Source organism: Macaca mulatta, chromosome 1 (assembly GCF_049350105.2).
Source record: "Macaca mulatta isolate MMU2019108-1 chromosome 1, T2T-MMU8v2.0, whole genome shotgun sequence".
Lineage (NCBI taxonomy): Eukaryota > Metazoa > Chordata > Mammalia > Primates > Cercopithecidae > Macaca > Macaca mulatta.
Genome location: NC_133406.1, coordinates 216,124,600 through 216,145,142, shown reverse-complemented (window position 1 = coordinate 216,145,142; position 20,543 = coordinate 216,124,600). Strand labels below are relative to the sequence as shown.

At 39.2% G+C, this 20,543-nt stretch overlaps 1 protein-coding gene across 3 annotated transcripts in view; it reads left to right on the top strand.

The window, feature by feature from the left end:
* The window catches only part of CLIC4 (chloride intracellular channel 4), a 98,403-nt gene that overhangs the window by 73,671 nt on the left and 4,189 nt on the right, over nt 1–20,543 (top strand). For all 3 annotated transcript variants that reach the window (XM_077992594.1, XM_015131177.3, NM_001261607.1), the window contains 2 exon segments: nt 10,293–10,399; nt 20,260–20,441. In XM_077992594.1, coding sequence (XP_077848720.1) covers nt 10,293–10,399; nt 20,260–20,441 — 289 coding nt within the window.

Sequence of the window (20,543 nt, the reverse complement as noted above, 5' to 3'; positions counted from 1 at the left end):
CCTTAGTCTCTCGAGTAGCTGGGATTACAGGCACCTGCCACCACGCCCGGCTAATTTTTTTTTTGTAGTTTTAGTAGAGATGGGGTTTCACCATATTGGCCAAGCTGCTCTTGAACTCCTGACCTTGTGACCTGCCTGCCTCGGCCTCCCAAAGTGCTGGGATTACAGGCATGAGCCACCGCGCCCAGCCATACTTTTTTTTTTCTTTTTTTTAAGAAAAAAAAAAAGACAATGTGTTGTACTGTCACCCAGGGGCTGGAGTGCAGTAGTGCTGTCTTGGCTCACTGCAGCCTCTAACTCCTAGGCTCCTGCGTAGGATGATCCTCCTGCCTCAGCCTTCCAAATAGGTGGGATCACAGGCATGCACCACTATGACCCACTTCTGGATCCCCTTTTTTGTCTGTTTTTTTTTTTTTGACATGGTCTTGCTCTGTTGCCCAGGCTGGAGTGCAGTGGTGCGATTATGGCTCACTGCCCCCCGCCTCGACCTCCTAGGCTCGAGTAATTCCCCTGAGGAGCTGGGAGTACAGGTGTGTGCCACCATGCCCAGCTAAGTTTTTAAAAATTTTTGTAGAGTTGGAGTCTTGCTGTGTTACCCAGGTTGGTCTCAAACTCATGGGCTCAATCAATCCTCCTGCCTCAGTCTCCCAAATTGCTGGGATTACAGATGTAATCTGTCATGCGTGGCTCCTTTTTAGTCTTAAAAGTGTCAGCTCTGAGATAAGTTCCATATTTGCCAACTTGCTCTCAGACACTAATTGAAAATGGTCTTCTATCTAGAAGATCAATTCTAGATAGATCATTGATGAAGGTAGATCTGATTTTCTAGATAGATCATCTGATGAAGGTGATGAAGGAAGATCTAGATAGATCAGCTAGATCTTCTAGATAACTGGCTGCATGCAGCTTCTGCATAAGCATTTGCTGCTTCATGTTTTACTTTTATGTTATGAAGATGGCCTCTTTACTTAAACCTCACGAACCAACCTCTGCTACCTTCAAACTTTGCTTCTGTAGCTTTGTCACCTCTCTCTACCTTGACAGAACTGAAGCAAGTTAGGGCCTTGCTCTGGATCAGGCTTTGGCTTAAGGGAATGCTATGGCTGGTTTGATTATCTGGACCACTCAAACTTTGTCCCTATGTCATCTCCACTAAATGATGGGGTTCCACCATGTTGGCCAGGCTGGTCTCGAAATCCTGACCTCAAGGTATCCGCCCACCTTGGCCTCTCAAAGTGCTGGGATTACAGGTGTGAGCCACTGCGCCTGGCCCAGTTACTCAGTATTGATCCATTCATTTATTTATTGATTTATTCATTCTGCAAAGGGTTAATGGACTACAAAGCACTGTGAATATATTAGTAAATAAAACACAGTTCTTGCCCTCAAGTACAGTCAAGTATGGGTGGAGAGGTGGTTATGGTGGTGGGACCGGAAAGTGAATGGAATCAGGAAAGGCTTTAGAGAAGAGTCAGCGCTTGAACTGTCTTAATTTAAAAAAATAAAAAGATGTTCAGCAGTTGAACAAAGGAGTGACAGGTGTTCCACAGCAGAAGAGTCATTTTAAATACATAGTATAAACATATATATTATACACATACTACACATAAATAGTATGTAATGTATATTATAATTAATAATATACGTATATTTGGGAGAGTGGCTGAACTGTGATGTGCATGGTTGGGATGGTAGGCAGGAAGGCTGATGAACAACAATGCCTCTGTCTATAACTAGCTTCTCATCTGTTGTGAGCAGAATTGCTCTCTGGTTAACAATCTTGTGCTAAGCCTAATATTTTATTTTCTTAATTCTTTTTTCTACTAAAATTCTAAAAGCCTATCCTCTACTATCCTTCCTGCCCTTCTAAGAGCCTGGAGCTTCTTTTTATCTCTACCTTCCCAGGAGTCTTAACTTTCCTTTCAACCCTAGTAAAGTATCTCCAGACCAACATTAAGAAAACTATATCTTCATTTTTCCTCCAGGCCATGCATATAATTAGAATGCCAATAAATCAAAGCTAGGATATTTGTGAATATAAATGGAAGCTTTATATCTCTTAATAGGGTACTATTATGAACATGCATTCAACTTAGTGGAAATAACTTTTTTTTTTTTTTTGAGATGGAGTTTCACTCTTGTTGCCCAGGCTGGAGTGCAATGGCGCAATCTTGGCTCACTGCAACCTCTGCCTCTCAGGTTCAAGAGATTCTCCTGCCTCAGCCTCCCAAGTAGCTGGAATTGCAGGCGTCCACCACCACGCCCAGCTGATTTTTTGTAATTTTAGTAGAGACGGGATTTCACTATGTGGCCAGGCTGGTCTCGAACTCCTGACCTCAGGTGATTCACCCGCCTCGGCCTCCCAGAGTGCTGGGATTGTAGGCATGAGCCACCGCGCCTGGCCATAACTTTTTTTTTTTTTTTTTTTTTTTGAGATGGAGTCTCACTCTGTCGCCCAGGCTGGAGTGCAGTGGTGCGATCTCGGCTCACTGCAACCTCCGCCTCCTGGGTTCAGGCAATTCTCCTGCTTCAGTCTCTCGAGTAGCTGGGATTACAGGCACCTGCCACCACGCCTGGCTAATTTTTTTTTTGTAGTTTTAGTAGAGACGGGGTTTCACCATATTGGCCAAGCTGCTGTTGAACTCCTGACTTTGTGACCTGCCCGCCTCAGCCTCCCAAAGTGCTGGGATTACAGGCATGAGCCACCACTCCCAGCCGTACTTTAAAAACAAAAACAAAAACAAGAAAACATCAGACAATGTCTTGTACTGTCGCCCAGGCTGGAGTGCAGTAGTGCTGTCTTGGCTCGCTGCAGCCTCAAACTCCTAGGCTCCTGTGTAGGATGATCTTCCTGCCTCACCCTTCCAAATAAGTGGGACCACAGGCAGGCACCACTATGTCCCACTTCTGGATCCCCTTTTTTGTCTGTTTTTTTTTTTTTTTTTTTTTGACATGGTCTTGCTCTGTTGCCCAGGCTGGAGTGGAGTGGTGTCATTATGGCTCACCGCAGCCTCGACCTCCTAGACTCGAGCAGTTCCCCTGAGGAGCTGGGAGTACAGGTGTGTGCCATCATGTCCCGCTAAGTTTTAAAAATTTTTGTAGAGATGGGGTCTTGCTGTGTTACCCAAGTTGGTCTCAAACTCATGGGCTCAATCAATCCTCCTGCCTCAGTCTCCCAGATTGCTGGGATTACAGATGTAAGCTGTCATGCCTGACCCTTTTTTAATCTTAAAAGTGTCAGCTCTGAGATAAGTTCCATATTTGCCAGCTTGCTCTCAGACACTAATTGAAAATGGTCTTCCTCTTGTGTCACTGTAGATCATTGTATCAACATTAAATTATAAATGGAGAAGCAAGCAGTTTGAATTATTATTCATTCTGTATGAAGGGAACTTTTGTTTTAAAGCATTGTCTGAAGTGCTTATTATATGAATTCTTCCAAGTATTTTTAAGTTTTTAAAATTAGTGTGCTGATAACATACGTATGACTTTAGTTAAATGGACATTTCCTCATATTATATCCTTCAAGAACAACAATGAAGACTTTTCGGCTGGGCATGGTGGCTCATGCCTGTAATCCCAGCACTTTGGGAAACCACAGCGGGTGGATGGCTTGAGCTCAGGAGTTCAAGACCAGCCTGGGCAACATGATGAAACCCAGTCTCTACAAAAAATACAAAAATTAGCTGGGTGTGGTGGCACATACCTGTAGTCCCAGGTACTGGGGAGTCTGAGGTGGGAGGATTGCTTGGGCCTGGGAGGCAGAGGTTGCAGTGAGCTGAGATCATGCCACTGTATTCCAGCCTGTGCGATACAGCAAGACCCTGTCTCAAAAAAAAAGAAGGAAAAAAAAGAATTTTCATTATTCCTTCTCATTTCCCTCTGAGGGAAAGTGACATTAAGAGAAATAGTAGAGTTAATATGGAATATTCTGGATTCTTAGCATGTAATGCCCTATAAGACATCATCGCTTTAAATTGGACCTTGAAAATAAACATTTTCATATTGCTTTTTTATATAAAAATTCCAGCCCCATTATATTTGAGCATATTCATAGAAACACTGTAACCAGAGATGGTCTTTTTCATTCAGTTTAAATACATGGGAATCTTTGTGTTATAAATGTTCACAATGTGCCAAATCCCCTGAAGGAGTAAAAATTTTTACTACTACTTTGTGTCTTTTTTGTTTCGTTTTGTTTTTGTTTAGAGACAGGGTCTCGCTCCTTGCTCTGTCCACCCAGACTAGAATGCAGTGGTGTAATCTTACCTCATGGTAGCCTCCACCTCCCAGGCTCATAATCTTCCTCCCTCAGCCTCTTGAGTAGCTGGGACTACAGGTGCACATCATCAAGCCCAGCTAATGTTTGTATTTTTTTGTAGAGAGTAAGATCACTTTCAATTGGTGTCTGAGAACAGGGTCTCGCCATGTTACCCAAGCTGTGGCCTTGAACTCCTGGGCTCAAGCCATCTGCCTGCCTCAGCCTCCCAAAGTGCTGGGATTACGGGCGTGAGCCACCGTGCCTGACCAAGGATTGTTTTTGATGTTGCTTATCCCGGTGCTGTTATTAATAACACTCAAGTGCTAATTATGCGTCATGCATTGTGCTTTGTGGGTTATTTTGTGGATTATCTCTGTTAATCCTCACAAAGACTTTGTGAAGAAACTGAAGATGTAATCCAAACAATTTGTCTAAGGTTTCACAGTTAATGGTAGCAGAGCAGGGATACTTTTGAAGCCATATCAATATGACTTCAGAAATCTGTGTTTCATCTGTTCTCTGCTTTCTGCTTCTCATTTTATTGGGTTTGGCTTTTGTGAAAGAGGGAAAATGTTAAGTCTTTAATTGGGATTGTGCTTTAATGAGTACAAAATTGAAAGCTAGCTCAAGTTTAGAGGAAAGGTAGGAGAGAAATCAAAGATAGTTTACTTGACTGTGAGCAAGTGGGACCAAAGGTGGTTATTAAACTTAATTCAATGAATTCTTCTTTGTTTGTTTGTTTTTTTTTGTTTTTTTGGAGACAGAACCTTGCTGTGTTGCCCAGGTTGAAGTGCAGTGGTGCCTTCTTGGCTCACTGCAACCTCCGCCTCCCAGGTTGAAGCGATTCTCCTGCCTCAGCTTCCCGAGTAGCTGGGATTACAGGTGTGCACCACCATGCCCGGCTAATTTTTGTATTTTTAGTAGAGACAGGGTTTCACAATGTTGTCCAGGCTGGTTTGGAACTCCTGACTTCAAGTGATCCTACCACCTTGGCCTCCCAGAGTGCTGGGATTACAGGTGTGAGCCACAGTGCCCGCCCTTACTTAATTCAGTAAATTCTTTGAAAAAGGAGGTGAATCTTAATTCTTCTGATGAATTTTTATTTATTTGTATGCATTGAAACAGCATGTTTGAAGTGGGAATGCCTTCTTTTTAGTGGGCTCTATGGACCCAGAATGTGAAATGCTAATTAATTAGCATAATTTTCATCATGCAGAATTGTTTCTAGGGGATGCGTGGGAGGAGGAAGGGTTTCTGGGATCACAAGCTGCATTTATTTTCCTTTCCTCTGTTGTGCTATATTGTTCTAGGGCGCACCCAGGGACCATTCTGTCTCACTGCCTTTTCCTTTCAGAACAAGGAGGTCGCAGGTCTTTATTACTAGTCTTCTTCAGGCTCTGCTTATAAGACTTTTGTTTCTAAATAGGATGAGGAGAAAAGGGAGAAGAATTGTGCAGGCTGGTAGACTGGAATCTGGCATTTCTAATTATATGTTTTTGGCATGTGATGTACTGAGAACTGAGTGGTTTTTTGTGAACACTTCCTGATTTAATCATGACAAATATAAATACAGGCAATTGTCTACTCTAGAGTTGCTTAACATTGAGAGGCTAATGAAAAGCTCAAATTAAATAACTTACTGGTATATGTAACTATAGGTTTTAAAGTGAACTTTCTCTTCTTGTCCCGGGGAAAGTATTTTTGTTCTTGCTTGAATGAAGAAACCACTTTGCTAAAAAACTTTGAAACTTGGATTTTTTTTTTTTTTTTTTTGAGACGGAGTCTTGCTCTGTCACCCAGGCTGGAGTGCAGTGGCTGGATCTCAGCTCACTGCAAGCTCCGCCTCCCGGGTTCACGCCATTCTCCTGCCTCAGCCTCCCGAGTAGCTGGGACTACAGGCACCCGCCACTTCACCCGGCTAGTTTTTTGTATTTTTTAGTAGAGACGGGGTTTCACCGTATTAGCCAGGATGGTCTCGATCTCCTGACCTCATGATCCGCCCGTCTCGGCCTCCCAAAGTGCTGGGATTACAGGCTTGAGCCACCGCGCCCGGCCTGAAACTTGGATTTTTAACTGAAACAGCCTAGATACTTAGCTAACTTACTGATAAAAAGATAAAATAGGAGGAAGCTAGATAAATTTGGAGGAGCATGCTATAAAATGTTATTAAGCCTTTTTTAAAAATGAGACATACAGTCTGGGCACGGCGGATCATGAGGTCGGCAGTTTGAGACCAGCCTGACCAACATGGTGAAACCCTGTCTCTACTAAAAATACAAAAATATTAGCTGGACGTGGTGGCGGGTGCCTGTAATCCCAGCGACTTGGGAGGCTTAGGAGAATCGCTTGAAACTGGAAGGAGGAGGTTGCAGTGAGCTGAGATTGTGCCACTGTACTCTAGCCTGGGCAATATGAACAAAACTCTGTCTCAAAAAAAAAAAAAAAAAAAAGAGAGAGAGAGACATACAAAAAAGGAATTTACAAGGCTAATCAGCCTTCATTTTTACATTTACACCAGAAAGGAGAAAATGCCTGAGATCTTTCCTAAAAGCATAGAAACATTCTTAGCTAGTCTACCTTTTTTTTTTTTTTCCTGAGACAAAGTCTCACACTATCACCTGGGCTGGTATGCAGTGGGGCGATCTCGGCTCACTGCAGCCTCTACCTCCTGGGTTCAAGCGATTCTTCTGCCTCAGCCTCCCGAGTGGCTGGGACTACAGGTATATGCCACCACGCCCGGCTAATTTTTGTATTTTTAGTAGAGACAGGGTTTCACTCTGTTGGCCAGGCTGGTCTCAAACTCCTGACCTTGTGATCCGCCCACCTCGGCCTCCCAAAGTGGTGGGATTACAGGCGTGAGCCACTGCGCCCAGCCAGCTAGTCTACTATTAAAAGTCTGTGATGTAAGCAGAATTAAGGACTAATCTGAAAGTCTAAATACCCTGGGTGCTCATGTCTATTCTGTCATTGACACTTGGTCTTTTATTACTTGCCTCCCTTTTGCTAAATGTTAAAATGAGTTCTCACAATAATTGAAAACCACAATAATTGAAAATAGCTTGATCAAGCTATTTACTAAAGCTAATAATAATGCATAAATTACAATGTAAAGTTTGGGGAAGATGGAAAAAAGTTGATTTTGAAACTACTGGTTTAGAATTTGATTTATCTTTTAGAGAAAATCTGATCTGTAATAGAAACAAACAAACAAACAAAAACACTAGACCTGGGGACAGGAGATTTCAGTTTTAGTTCATCAGTACTTTTTTTTTGAGATGGAGTCTCGCTTTGTCGCCCACGCTGAGTGCAGTGGCGCGATCTCTGCTCACTGCAACCTCTGCTTCCTGGTCTCAGGCAATTCTTCTGCCTCAGACTCCTAAGAAGCTGGGATTACAGGCGCCCGCCACCATGCCTGGCTAATTTTTGTATTTTTAGTAGAGACAGGGTTTCGCCATGTTGGCCAGGCTGGTCTTGAGCTCCTGACCTCAATTGATCCACCCGCCTTGGCCTCCCAAAGTGCTGGGATTACCGGCGTGAGTCACTGTGCCTGGCCTAGTTTGTCAATACTTTTAATTAGCTGAGTGATTTGGGGGCCAAGTGTGTAAACTTTCTGGAACATAATTTCCTTTTAGGTTAAATGAGAGATCTGAGGTGAACATTCTCTTATAGCTCTACTATTCTGCGCATTAAATTAATAGTACAGGCTGGGTGCAGTGACTCAGGCCTGTAATCCCAGCACTTTGGGAGGCTGAGGCAGGAGGATCACTTGAGCCCAGAAATTCAACACTAGCCTGGGCAACATGGTGAAACTGCATCTCTACAAAAATTACAAAAAGCTAGCCAAGTGTGGTGGCACATGCCTGTAGTCCCAGCTACTCAGGAGGCCAAGGTGGGAGGATTGCTTGAGTCCAGGAGGTTGAGGCTGCTCCTGCCACTGCACTCCACCCTGGGTGACAGAGGGAGACCCTGTCTCTCTCTCTCTCTCTCTCTCTCTCTGTCTCTCTTTCTCTCTCTCTCTCTCTCTCTCTCTCTCTCTCTCTCTCTCTCACACACACACACACACACGTACAAAATTAGTAATTCATCTCAGAGGGACAACAGGGCATGTTGTAAGAATTACACTGTATATATGAATGATGAATATATAAATGATCTGTAATTCAAGCCTGCCTTTTCCTGTAAATTATTTTGAGAACTGTGAGACTTACTTCATTAGTGCAAATAGGTACAGCTAAATAGTGGTTGGGGAAAAGGAGAATTTGGGCAACTTGGCTACAGGAAGACATAGATGTACTGAAAAGGCACTATGTTCACTGCGCTGTTTTTTGTTTGAAATGAGTCAGTGATGGTCCTGTATTACAAGCAGTACAAACATTTAAACTGGAGGCTTGTTTTTATAGTCAGAGGAAATCCAGGGATGGTGGATCTGTGATTAACTGTTTCTGCTCAGGCAGAAACAAAGAAAATGGAGAGGGTAAAGGGTTCTATAGTTGGGGATGTGCGGTTAATGTATGTCTAGATAGATACAGATATCTAAATTCAGGTGAAACTCACTGTAATTTTTTATAGAAAAACTTTATGTAAATAATTGTGTTTATAAGATAAATCTTTAAGCTTAAAAAATGAGAGCTATCTAGAGACTAGGTAGACCTATTAAAAAGAAAGATGTCTTGAGCATATAGGTGTTCATAGATACTTTACATCTTCCTTGCCAATATAGTACTCTGCCCAATACTTAGAAGATACATCTCTTCCTGAATCCAAAATAGTAAATGGAAGATACATGAATATAAAAGCTGAAACACAACTTGCAACTGAACTAAATTTCGAAAACTATATCCCCTTCGTTTTTAAAGAAAGCTGGCAAGACAATCTGTCCAAATAAATGAATTGAAATAATTAGTACACTGTTAAGTTCTTTCTAAAGTCTTATTGCTCCCAAGTCCATTTTCTAGTGACGTTTTGCAGGACCTTCAAGCTGATTAATCTTCCCTAATATGGGGCTAAGAATCTGAATTCTTCTAGCCCTGACTCCTGGGGCTGACATGAGTCCTGCTAAGGGGAAGATGAATAATTGAGCCTTTTCATATATTTTCCAGTTTGAAGAAGAAATATACACAGAGTATGTGTGTTTTGAATCTAAACATGTGAAAAATGTATTTGTGTGTGTGTTTTAGAAAGCTGGTGTATTACGTCTGTTCTAAAAGTAGAAAAATGTGACAACACAATAGAACACTTGTCAGCGTGCTTTCTGACATCTTAGTTTTTTGTTGTTCAGTGCTACCCTCATAAATATTCTAGGGAATGTGTAATATAAGTGAGGTTTTGGGAAATCCCAGGTGTAGGTTTTAAGCGGTTGATCCGCCTCCTACTGTTTTTGTGCTTAACCTGCTATGGATGATCATGATGCTTGACCAGCCTAGGCACTTTTCCTGCCTTTGGGGTTCTCTGGCTGGTTTAGTGCAGGGCATACTAAGGATCTGGTTGGCACTGCTGTTTGAGAAGGCACGTGAGCTGTGCTGTCTGGTGACTACTGAGCACTTGAAATGTGACTAGTGCAACTGAGGAAGTGAAGTTTTAATTTTATTTGTGATTAATTTAAATTCATATTCAAATAGGTACATGACACTAGTGGCTACTGTATTGGACAATGAAGATAGAGAACATTTCCATCATCACAGAAAGTTCTCTTGGACAGCACTGCTCTAGCAGTCTCATTCCAAGACTCCCGTTGGCCTGGCACAAATCTCTGAACAAGTCAACTGTTTCCCCAGCATTCTAATTTATCAGATGGAGGTAGAGTGCACATGCCCTGTGGTTGCCAAGAATATTAATATGTGAACAAAAACATCAGAGCTCTGTCTCCTAAGGAAAAAACACTTTTTAAAAATACCATAGAAAACAAATTATGGTATTTCTTATAGTAATAACTATTAAAAGACGTCTAGTAACTGCTAGCACGGTGGTTTGAGAGAACTTATGCTAATTCATATTTGAAGGATCTATAATCCGTATCACTTTTTCTGTTTAGGTACTTAAAGCTTTCACCAAAACACCCAGAATCAAATACTGCTGGAATGGACATCTTTGCCAAATTCTCTGCATATATCAAGAATTCAAGGCCAGAGGCTAATGAAGGTAAAAAACAAAAAATTGAATTAACACTGCAAAAAAAACCCCAAACAACAACAAGCTGTTACTATGACAGTGATTATAAATGAATACTTTAGAGTCCAGCCATTCCCGTAAGTAATAAAAACTGTCTTTCAGGGTTGGTCAGAAATTGGATGGTAAACTGGAGTAAGTCCCTATGTTGCTGTTTTCCATGTTTCTAGCTAGTAGCACAGTATATAGTTAAGTGTGTGATAAAATGCTTCTTGAATGAAGTTGATCTCATATTATTTTGAGAAGTTACTGTGAGGGGAGCTAGGCAAAGAATTAATGGTGCATCAGAAACAGTGGATTGTGTGGTTGTGGTGGTTTAGCATAGATTGGTCGAGCTTAATTTAAATTAAAACTAAATGTTTATTGTTGAGTGCCTGCAGCCTAAAGTCAGTCTGAGGGTTTTGTTGTTGTTGTTTTTGCTAATTACCCTTAAAGAGCAATTTTTGGAGTTGCTCTAAGAGGGTAATTAGACATACTATCCTTCCAAATTTATCTGCATCTTCAAGCTGGAATTTCATTTTCAAGTCATGTTTTCATGGTGAGAATTGTTTAGGTAGTACAGATACAATTTTCTTTTATTTATTAAAGGACACTATTTTTATTATCTTATTTACCAAATGGATGTATAGTGTAGGGAGGTCTCTTTGCAAGAGGTTCCATTCAATGAACCTTGTCTTAACTACAGCATTCAGTAATTTCATTTTCTCTTCTCTTTGGGATGTTAAGCATAGTTCTTCTCTTCTGGGGAAAACTGTGTAGCACACATTAGTGTTTATTTGAAAGTAACCCAATAATCAAAAATGCTAGCTCCTAAAAATATTTATCATAGTTTCAGATAGTTTCCTAGCTTGAGTGGGGTTCTTTTGAGAAGTTTATGTCAGCAAAGGAACAAGAATACCAAAGGGGAAAATGTCAGTGCTAGTTAAACAAGAATAAATATCGTATAAAAAAGTGAAATACTTCCTAATTTCCTTATGTTATTTCAGTAGGCAAATTCCCAAGCTATTCAGACTATTTTTTATTACTAAATTTTAAAATTGCAGCACTTTATAATAATAGTATTGAATTCCAGTGTTTTTTGTTCTTGATTTTTGGAATAATACTGCATGAAATGTTTTTCTACAGTGAAGGGAAAAAAGGGAAAAATGTTAGTGCTTAGGTCTGGCTTGTATCTGTTAATAATGTATTGCGGTAGCTGCCATGGTTTGGAAGCAATTTTCTTTAGTAATTGGCTTTTTTTTTTTTTTTTTTTCCCTGACTAATGTTTCTGTCTAAGCAATTTATACATTAAGTAAGTGATTATGTTGGAGCCCCTCCTTTCCACAGACAGTGTCTTTTCTGTTCTGCCCTTCCTTCATGCAAGCTAACTGTTCTTTTCATAAAATTACCCTTTTATATCCAGATGTTCCTGCTGCATACTGCTTGGAACAATCTTAGTTACAGTTATGTTTGTATTTTTCTGTGTGGTTTTTTGGGAGTTGGAGGGTGGTTAAATTTCTTGGTGGGGAGGAGAAAGGAATAAAAGGAATAAAATGTGTTTGCTTCTGCTTTGAGGGATGAGGATGGGGCGGGGTAGGGGGGGAATAAAAAGGTTAGAAAGTGACTCATTTAAGTATAACTTTGTATTCTATTTTTTCCCTATCAATTTGTTACTATCTTAAGTAGCCACCTACTCTTCATGTGCTCAGAGTGCTGTAACTAATAAGAACAAACAACATAATATAATACATGGTACATAATCTAGAAGGCTTTATATTGAATTACCTACTGGAAAATAAAAGTTCCAGTTGCCAAGCAACTTCTCTCCACAGGGACCTGTTGAGGCCATGATACTTTAGAAAACAATATTTCAAATCACTTTGGAACTTAATGGGCCCTCCTTATGTATGTTTGCTGCAGGTCTCACATCTGTTTAGTGCAATCAAAAAGGCTTTAGTAATCCTAGGAAATTAGTGATTCACCTTTTTATTTCCCCCAACCCCCACCCAAATGCTGACAATTCACACAGAGATGGATTTGTCTTACATGGTGTAAATCAGAGTAGACAAGTCTGATTAGTTTTACCACCTATTAAATATTTTCAAAATCCAATATGTTTAGACAATTTTAAACCTTTTAGGACTTAATTCGTCAGGGATTTGATGCCTGAATGCTACAGTTTTGGGCTAGTGAAACTGAAATAGAAGGACTAGTGGTTAGGTTGGAGTACGAAGTAAAAAGTAAAATGTAAAGAATAAAGGGAGACACTGATGATAGATAACACATATATAATTATTTTGGTAACATGTTCAAGTTGATTGGGAGTAAAAGTTTATGTAACCATTTAGGCATTCAAAGAGAAGTTCATGGGTAATTTCTTTTGTGGGGATGTGTTAAGCATGACCTGTCCCTAGATCTCCTACTTTTTTTTAAAGTTCTGTGGTGGTATTAATTTATGTAATTGGCCAAGGTCCCAACTGTAACTAGTCATTGGTATTTATAATACTCACAAGAGAGAAGTGAACTTAGCATTGTTGAATGTACTCTGAGGCATATTTCATGATGTCCAAATTCCTATTTTTAGATGGAGGCAAGTAATCTAGAGGTCCTGATTAGTTCCTTTTTATTCAGGATTCTCTCCCTTCTCCTCTCCCCACAACTCCTGCCTTTCTCTCTGGAAAAGTGTTGTAAGTCTGAGGATGGTTGTGCATTATTGTAGCAGTAAGCCTGCATTGTATATTCAATTATCTTTAAATACCCATTACCTCTTTCTGTTTTCCATTGATGTGTAACTTAGCCTTAAAACTTGTTTGTATAAGGTTACCCTTTATTAAGACTGTGGTAGGTAGCTTGAAAATATATTTTTATCCATGTCAGTGCTTATAATTTTTAGTCTTTGTTGTAGTCATTGTAAATTATCTTGTTTTTCAATAACAGAAATGCTCTTGTTACATTTAATGTTTTCTGCCTTGAATTTTGCGCATTCAAATCATGTAACAACAGAGAATACATGCTTGCTGAAAAAGTTAAAATGGTATAGAAATAAATTTAATAAAACTTAATTGCCCCTCTTTAATTGTATTACATGACCTCAACAATTTAATGTCCTTTTTTCCTATGTAATTTTGCAAACATTTCTGTAAATATGTATTGTGTACATACATTATGCAGTTACTATATCAAAATATAGATCTACCTCTATTTTTAGAAATTCTGCTTTGTATTTTATAATATGGATTTTCATTTAGCCATTTCCATGTTGATAGACATCTAGATTGTCTCAAGTTTTTTTTTTTTCTTCATTATAATAAACAGTGCTGCTGGTGAATGTCCTTGAGCTAGATTCCAAATAGTTCAAGAAGTTTGTGCATTTTAAATTTTGCTCTATTTTGCTAAATTGTTCTCTAAAAGTCTATACCAGTTTATATTCCCACAAACATGAAAGTATTCATTTCCCTACACTTTGGACCCTGGTGTGTGTTAATCTTTCTAATTTTACTGTGTTCTCTTAGACAAAAAAGGGTGTTTTGACTTTCATAATTAATTTTAAACTGATTGTGTTGCTCTGTTGCACTTAATAATTTTTTGAGAGCTTTTGAAATAGCTTCTTAGAGATATCAGCATTACTACATCAAGGGTATTGGAGAATAATAGTGCTACTTATTATCTACCGACAGGGAGCTACTTTGTGATGGCTTGCTACTGCCTTCTAGTGGTTAATTTTGGCATTTTCTTTATCTTTACATACTCCTTTGTGATGATTAGTCTTGAAAACTGTATTGTGTTTATTGAATGGTGCTATTTAGTACTTTTTGATAGCTCTGTTTGCATCTGTTTTATTGGTCATACCTTACGTTGATAAATATAATTGTATCAAAGTAATTCATCATTCTTTGTTTTTATTAATATATCTTTGTTATGACATTCTTAACTATGAAAAATTACTAACACTCTAGTCAGGTATAGCAATTCAACTTCATCAAAAGTGCTTTGCTAAGTCCAAAATTATAGAAAAAAGAGTCATTGTAATGTTATGCTAGACTTTTAAAAATGTATTTAAATGAGACAAGGTTTCGCCACGTTTCCCAGGCTGGTCTTGACCCCCTTGACTCAAGCAATCCACCCAGCTTGGCCTCCCAAAGTGCTGAGATTACAGGCATGAACAACTGTGCCTTGCACTGAGGAATACTATGTGTTATAAACCTTGTAAATTTAGGATATTTTATTTATATATATATAAAATTCAGGAAAAACATTAATTTACGGCAGGTCCAAGGTTAAACATTTGCTCAAAAACTTGTCAAAACACTCAAATAGCATTTGAGACAATAATTCAATGTTTGAATTCAGGCAACATTATCCTCCCCATGGACTGATTCTATTCATTGTAATCTGGTCAAAGAACTAGTCCTTGTACTCTAATATGTTCTTGTTCTGCATTCACTGCTTTTTTGTCATTGTTTTTTGTTTGTTTTGTTTAAGAGAGAGTCTTGCTGTGTCGCCCAGGTTGGAGTGCACTGGCATGATCTCGGCTCACTGCAACCTCCACCTCCCGGGTTCAAGTGATTCTCCTGCCTCAGCCTCCTGAGTAGCGGGGACTATAGGTGTGCACCACCATGCCTGGCTAAGTTTTGTATTTTTAGTAGGTACGAGGTCTCATCATGTTGGCCAGGCAGGTCTTGAACTGCTGACCTCAGATGATCTACCTGCCTTGGCTTCCCAAAGTACTGAGATTACAGGTGTGAACCACCGTGCCCGGCCATGCATTCACTGCCTTTAACAAAAAGCATATTAAATCTTGTTTTACAACCTTCAGATTCTGCTCTCTCCTTTTTCTCTTTTCCTTTTAAATATAACCATAAAATGTGTTTCATCATTTCCTGGAATTCTTACTGACCTAGCTGTTTCTGACATTGTATTCTCTTGTTAATTTATAAACTACATTTCAGCTAACTATTTGCATTATGCTGGCCTGAATGTAATTAATAAAAGTTTGTTTATTGTTTTGTGTTTTTGATCTTTTAAGTGGCTTGTTTCTCTGTCACTTCTGTAGTTTCAGCTGAGCTCTGCTAATGTCTCAACTTCATTTTACTGGGTTCCAGTGCCCTCTGCTGGTTATGTTTCCTCTAAGAAATAAGCTAACTTGATCATGACTATGGCTAGCATTATCATTTAATAAATAAAGTGGGTAGATCTTTGACCTTGTCACTTATCACTTAGGTAACACATTCTAATTTGTTTGATATTTACCTAAGTAAAAAATATTACCAGGTCAGGCACAGTGGCTCACGCCTGTAATCCCAGCACTTGGGGAGGCCAAGGCAGGTGAATCGCTTGAAGCCAGGAGTTCAAGACCAGCCTGACCAACATGGCATAACCCCATCTCTACTAAAACTACAAAAATCAGCCAGGCGTGGTGGCATACACCTGTAATCCCAGCTACTCAGGAAGCTGAGGTGGGAGATTCACTTGAAACCCAGAGGCAGAGGTTGCAGTGAGCTGAGATTGCACCTCTGTACTCCAGCCTGGGCGACAGAGTATGAGACTCTGTCTATAAATAAATAAACTAATTAATTTTTAAAAAGTAGAATTAAATATATAACAATAGTACCATATAGGACAGAAAGGAGGTTAATGGAGTTCCAAGTTCTTTGCATTATCCTGGAAGTGGCAACAGTTATAATTAAACTTTAATGAGTCAGGGAAACAAAAACTAGAAAAGGATGTATATTAAGCTAACAGAGGTGGAAATAGAGGAATAATTTTTAAAAATGTAATCCATAGGAAGGTAGGAGAGAAGAAAAGAACACAGAACAGGTGGACAAATAAGAAGTATATGGCAGATTTAAACCAGAGTTTTAGTAATGACATTGAATATACATTATTTAAATATTCCAAAGAAAAAACAAAGTTTACCAACTGGATTAAAAACAATGTTGCTTATGTGCAAGACTCTATCTATCTATCTATCTATCTATCTATCTATCTATCTATCTATCTATCTGAAACACATAAATAAATGAAATGTGGATCCAGGAAAGCTAAAAATGCAATAGTGTAAATACTAACCTAAAGAAAGCTGACAAAGCCACACTGACATTGGATCAAGTAGACTTTAAGGAAAGAAGCATTATGAGATAATGAAACATGTTCCAGACTGATTTAAAAAGGTTAATCTACCAGGAAGATGAAATAATTCTAAACTTGTGTTACCAAATAACTAGCCTGAAAATAAAAGCCAAACTGACAGAACTAAAAGGGAGAGACTAATCCGCAGTCACAGTGGGATCTTAACTTACCTCCTTAGTAACTGTTAGAACCAACCGCAAAAGGAAAACAATGAGAAGACAAAATTGAACAATACAATGAACAAATTTAATCTCATATATGTATATACATATCTCACTGTACTTCAGAATATACTTTTGTTTTTCAAATGCACATGGAACAAAATTGATGGTAAAGCTGGGCCATAAAACAAAGCTAAAAATTTTTCCAAAAAATTGAAAACATGTGGAATGTTTCTCAATCAAAGAAAATATGATAGATATCAATAACAAAAGTACAGCTAGAACTGGGCACAGTGGTTCACGGCTGTAATCCCAGCACTTTGGCAGGCTGAGGTGGATGGATCACTTGAGCTCAGGAGTTCAAGACCAACTTCGGCAACATAGCTTAACCCTTTGTCTACAAAAAATAAAAAAACTTGACAGGTGCAGTGGCGTGTGCCTATAGTCCCAGCTACTCAGGGGGCTGAGGTGGGAGGATCGCTTGAGCCCAGGAGATGGAGGTTGCAATGAGCCGAGAGCATGCCATTGCACCCCAGACTGGGTGACAGGAGTCAAACCTTGTCTCAAAAATGAAAAAACAAAAGTTACAGCTAGAAAGTTTCTACATGTTTGAAAATTAACTAGCATATTTCTAAATAATCCACAGATTGAAAAAGAATAAAGGGATGAAAATACAGAATGTCTACATTTGTGAGATATGGCTCAAACCATGCTTAGAGGGAATTGTATATTTCCAAAAGCCTATATTAGAAAAGAAAAGAGCTCAATATTGGTGAAATAAAAATTAGAAATACTAAAGAACAGAATATAAGGAAGTAGAAAACAAACATGACATTGAACAAGGAAGCTAAAAGCTAGTTCTTTGAAAAATCTAACAAATAAAAAAAATTTATAAGTCCTTGACAAGGAAAATCAAGAAAAGTGAGAGAAGACAGCAAAAACCAATATTAGGAATGAAAAGGAGGATTGCTACAGATGTTCCATTAAAGTGATTTTTGGAGGATATTATGAAAAAATTTATGCTTATAATTTTGAAAACATTGGAGAAATTTACAGAAAGTACAGTGTAACAAAATTGACACAAGGAGGAATTAAGTATGTGAATATTCTTATATCGTTTAAATTTCTTATAATTTGGCTTCACTGTTGAACTCTTCCAAGCATTGGAGGAAGGAAGGTCATACTTGCATATACTTTTCCAGGGAACAAAAAAGAGGGAATACTTTCTAACTTGCTTTTTGAGGGCAGGGAGCCTTGATACCAAAATCATATAAGAACATCAAAAGAAAGGACAATTTCAAGCCAGTCTTTCTCAAATATAGATACAAAAGTCTGAAACAAAATATGCCAAATCTAGCAACATAACAAAAGGTAATACAACCACGTTGGATTTCTCAGGAATGGAAGATTGTTTAAAAATTCAAAAATCTGGCCGGTTGCTGTGACTCACGCCTGTAATCCCAGCACTTTGGGAGGACGAGGGCAGGCGGATCACTTCAGGTCAGGAGTTCGAGATTAGCCTGGCTAACATGGTGAAACTCCGTCTTCTCCACAGGCTCTTCCTCCTACCTATCCTTTAAATGACGTTCCTTAGGGCTTTCTCTAGGCCTTCTACTTACCCTTTACTCCATGGTTTCAGTGTTCATTTATTTTCTCATAACTTCTAAACACATTACTCCAGCTTAGTTTGTGACACTTGAAACCGTATTTGTCTGTCTATTGGACATCTCTATTCACATGTCTTACAGGCACCTCAAACTCAGCATGTTAACTGAACTCATCTCCATAGCCCCTAAATCTGTTTCTCCTTGGGAAGGTAAATGGTTCAGTAACTGACACCAGCATTCACCCTGGAGTCTTTACTTTCTTGACCAGCTTCTCTATACTACCCTCTGTCCCCAAGATCTAAACTCTCTGAGGATAGGAACCTATTACACTTTATTCAACAGTGAATTTAACAATCCTTAGAATAAGACTTGGCATGTAGTAGGGGCTCAATTATATTTTGTCGAATGCATCTTCCCCCTTTCTCCATATTCACTTTGGTTTCTGAACTCTGTTAGTTTTTATCTCCTAAAACCTATTCATTCCTTTTTATGCCTGTAGTCCCTTACCTAACTAAGACTACCATGTGTTACCTGGACTACCATGAAGGGACCAAAGGCTGAGTGGGTGGCTGCAATTTGGAAGAAGAGGTTTGGGGTTAGGACATATGTACATTGCTGGTAAAATATCTAAGATGCAGCATGTAAGCCTTTACCTTTTTCCTTAAAGGACACAACTGAATTCAGACTTAAAACTACATGGTTTGCCACCTCATGATATTTAACTTCCTTTTGTGACCAGTTACCACAGTCATCTGTGTAAGTTCATCTATTCTGAGAGTGAGGGGGAAGGTGGATTGGAAGTAAAGGATAAGAAAGGATAATAGAAGGTCTGTCTGTTGTTACTCCATATTTTTAATGACATTCGCACCCCCTTTCTGCTGAGGGCCACTAACCTTGACTTTCCAGATATACAGTGGTGCTCTGTCCCACGTTAATGAATGCCATCAAAAATACGGAATAACAACAGACAGATCTTCTATTATCCTTTCTTCTGAATCTTGACAATCAGAATCATGATAATCTGAATCATGACAATCAGAGCATCTTAATCTATTTGGTTAAAAGAGGCTCCTAGTTCAGTATTGAAAATTGAACTCTTTGACCTTTGTGTTTTTTGTGTAAGATAATGCTATTCTTGGCTTCCTGTGAATTATAAGACAGTTTTGAAAATCCCAGGTTTTCTGTTTGGATTGTTTGAATTGGTATTTCTTAACACATTTCTTGCTGATAAATCAAAATATTCCTGGGGGAGCAGGAATTAAAAATGAGGGCAATAATCTGTCTCTAAGATTTTTTAATCTCTAGATTTGAATTAATGTGCTTGCCTTTTCTCATCCATTTTTCCAGTTTAAATGTCAAATGTGTTGGAGCATTTGTGTTCATGTGTGGGACATGTAGTTGTTAGCAAGTTTTTTTTTTGAGACGGATTCTCGCTCTTTCACCCAGGCTGGAGTGCAGTGGTCCTATCTTGGCTCACTGCAGGCTCTGCCTCCTGGGTTCATGCCATTCTCCTGCCTCAGCCTCCCGAGTAGCTGGGACTACAGGCACCTGCCACTACACCTGGCTAAATTTTTGTATTTTTAGTAGAGACAGGGTTTCACCATGGTCTCGATCTCCTAATCTCATGGTCTGCCTGCCTCAGCCTCCCAAAGTGCTGGGATTATAGGCGTGAGCCACCACGTCCGGCCTGTTGTTAGCAAGTTTTTACAAACACCACTGTTTGACATTATTATGCTTATTTATACTTTTACCTGAACAAACTTGTTTCATCCCTCACCCTATCACATAATTAAGCTCTAGGAGAGCAGGGGCCTTGTCTGTATTGTTCTCAGTACCTTGTGTCAGAGTAAACACTTTTAAACAGTTACTGACTCAAAGAGTCATGCTTCTACATGTGGACTTGAGTGGTTTTCCTTCTTACAGTATTCTCACTTTTTCCTTTTTTATCCCCCCCAAGCACTGGAGAGGGGTCTCCTGAAAACCCTGCAGAAACTAGATGAATATCTGAATTCTCCTCTCCCTGATGAAATTGATGAAAATAGTATGGAGGACATTAAGTTTTCTACACGTAAATTTCTGGATGGCAATGAAATGACATTAGCTGATTGCAACCTGCTGCCCAAACTGCATATTGTCAAGGTAGGTCTGAGGGGGTGATGTCGCATTGCCATTGCCTTGTATTATATTTACTAACATGGCATTTCCTTTGTGCTCAAAACATTTCTGATCTTATATGACTAG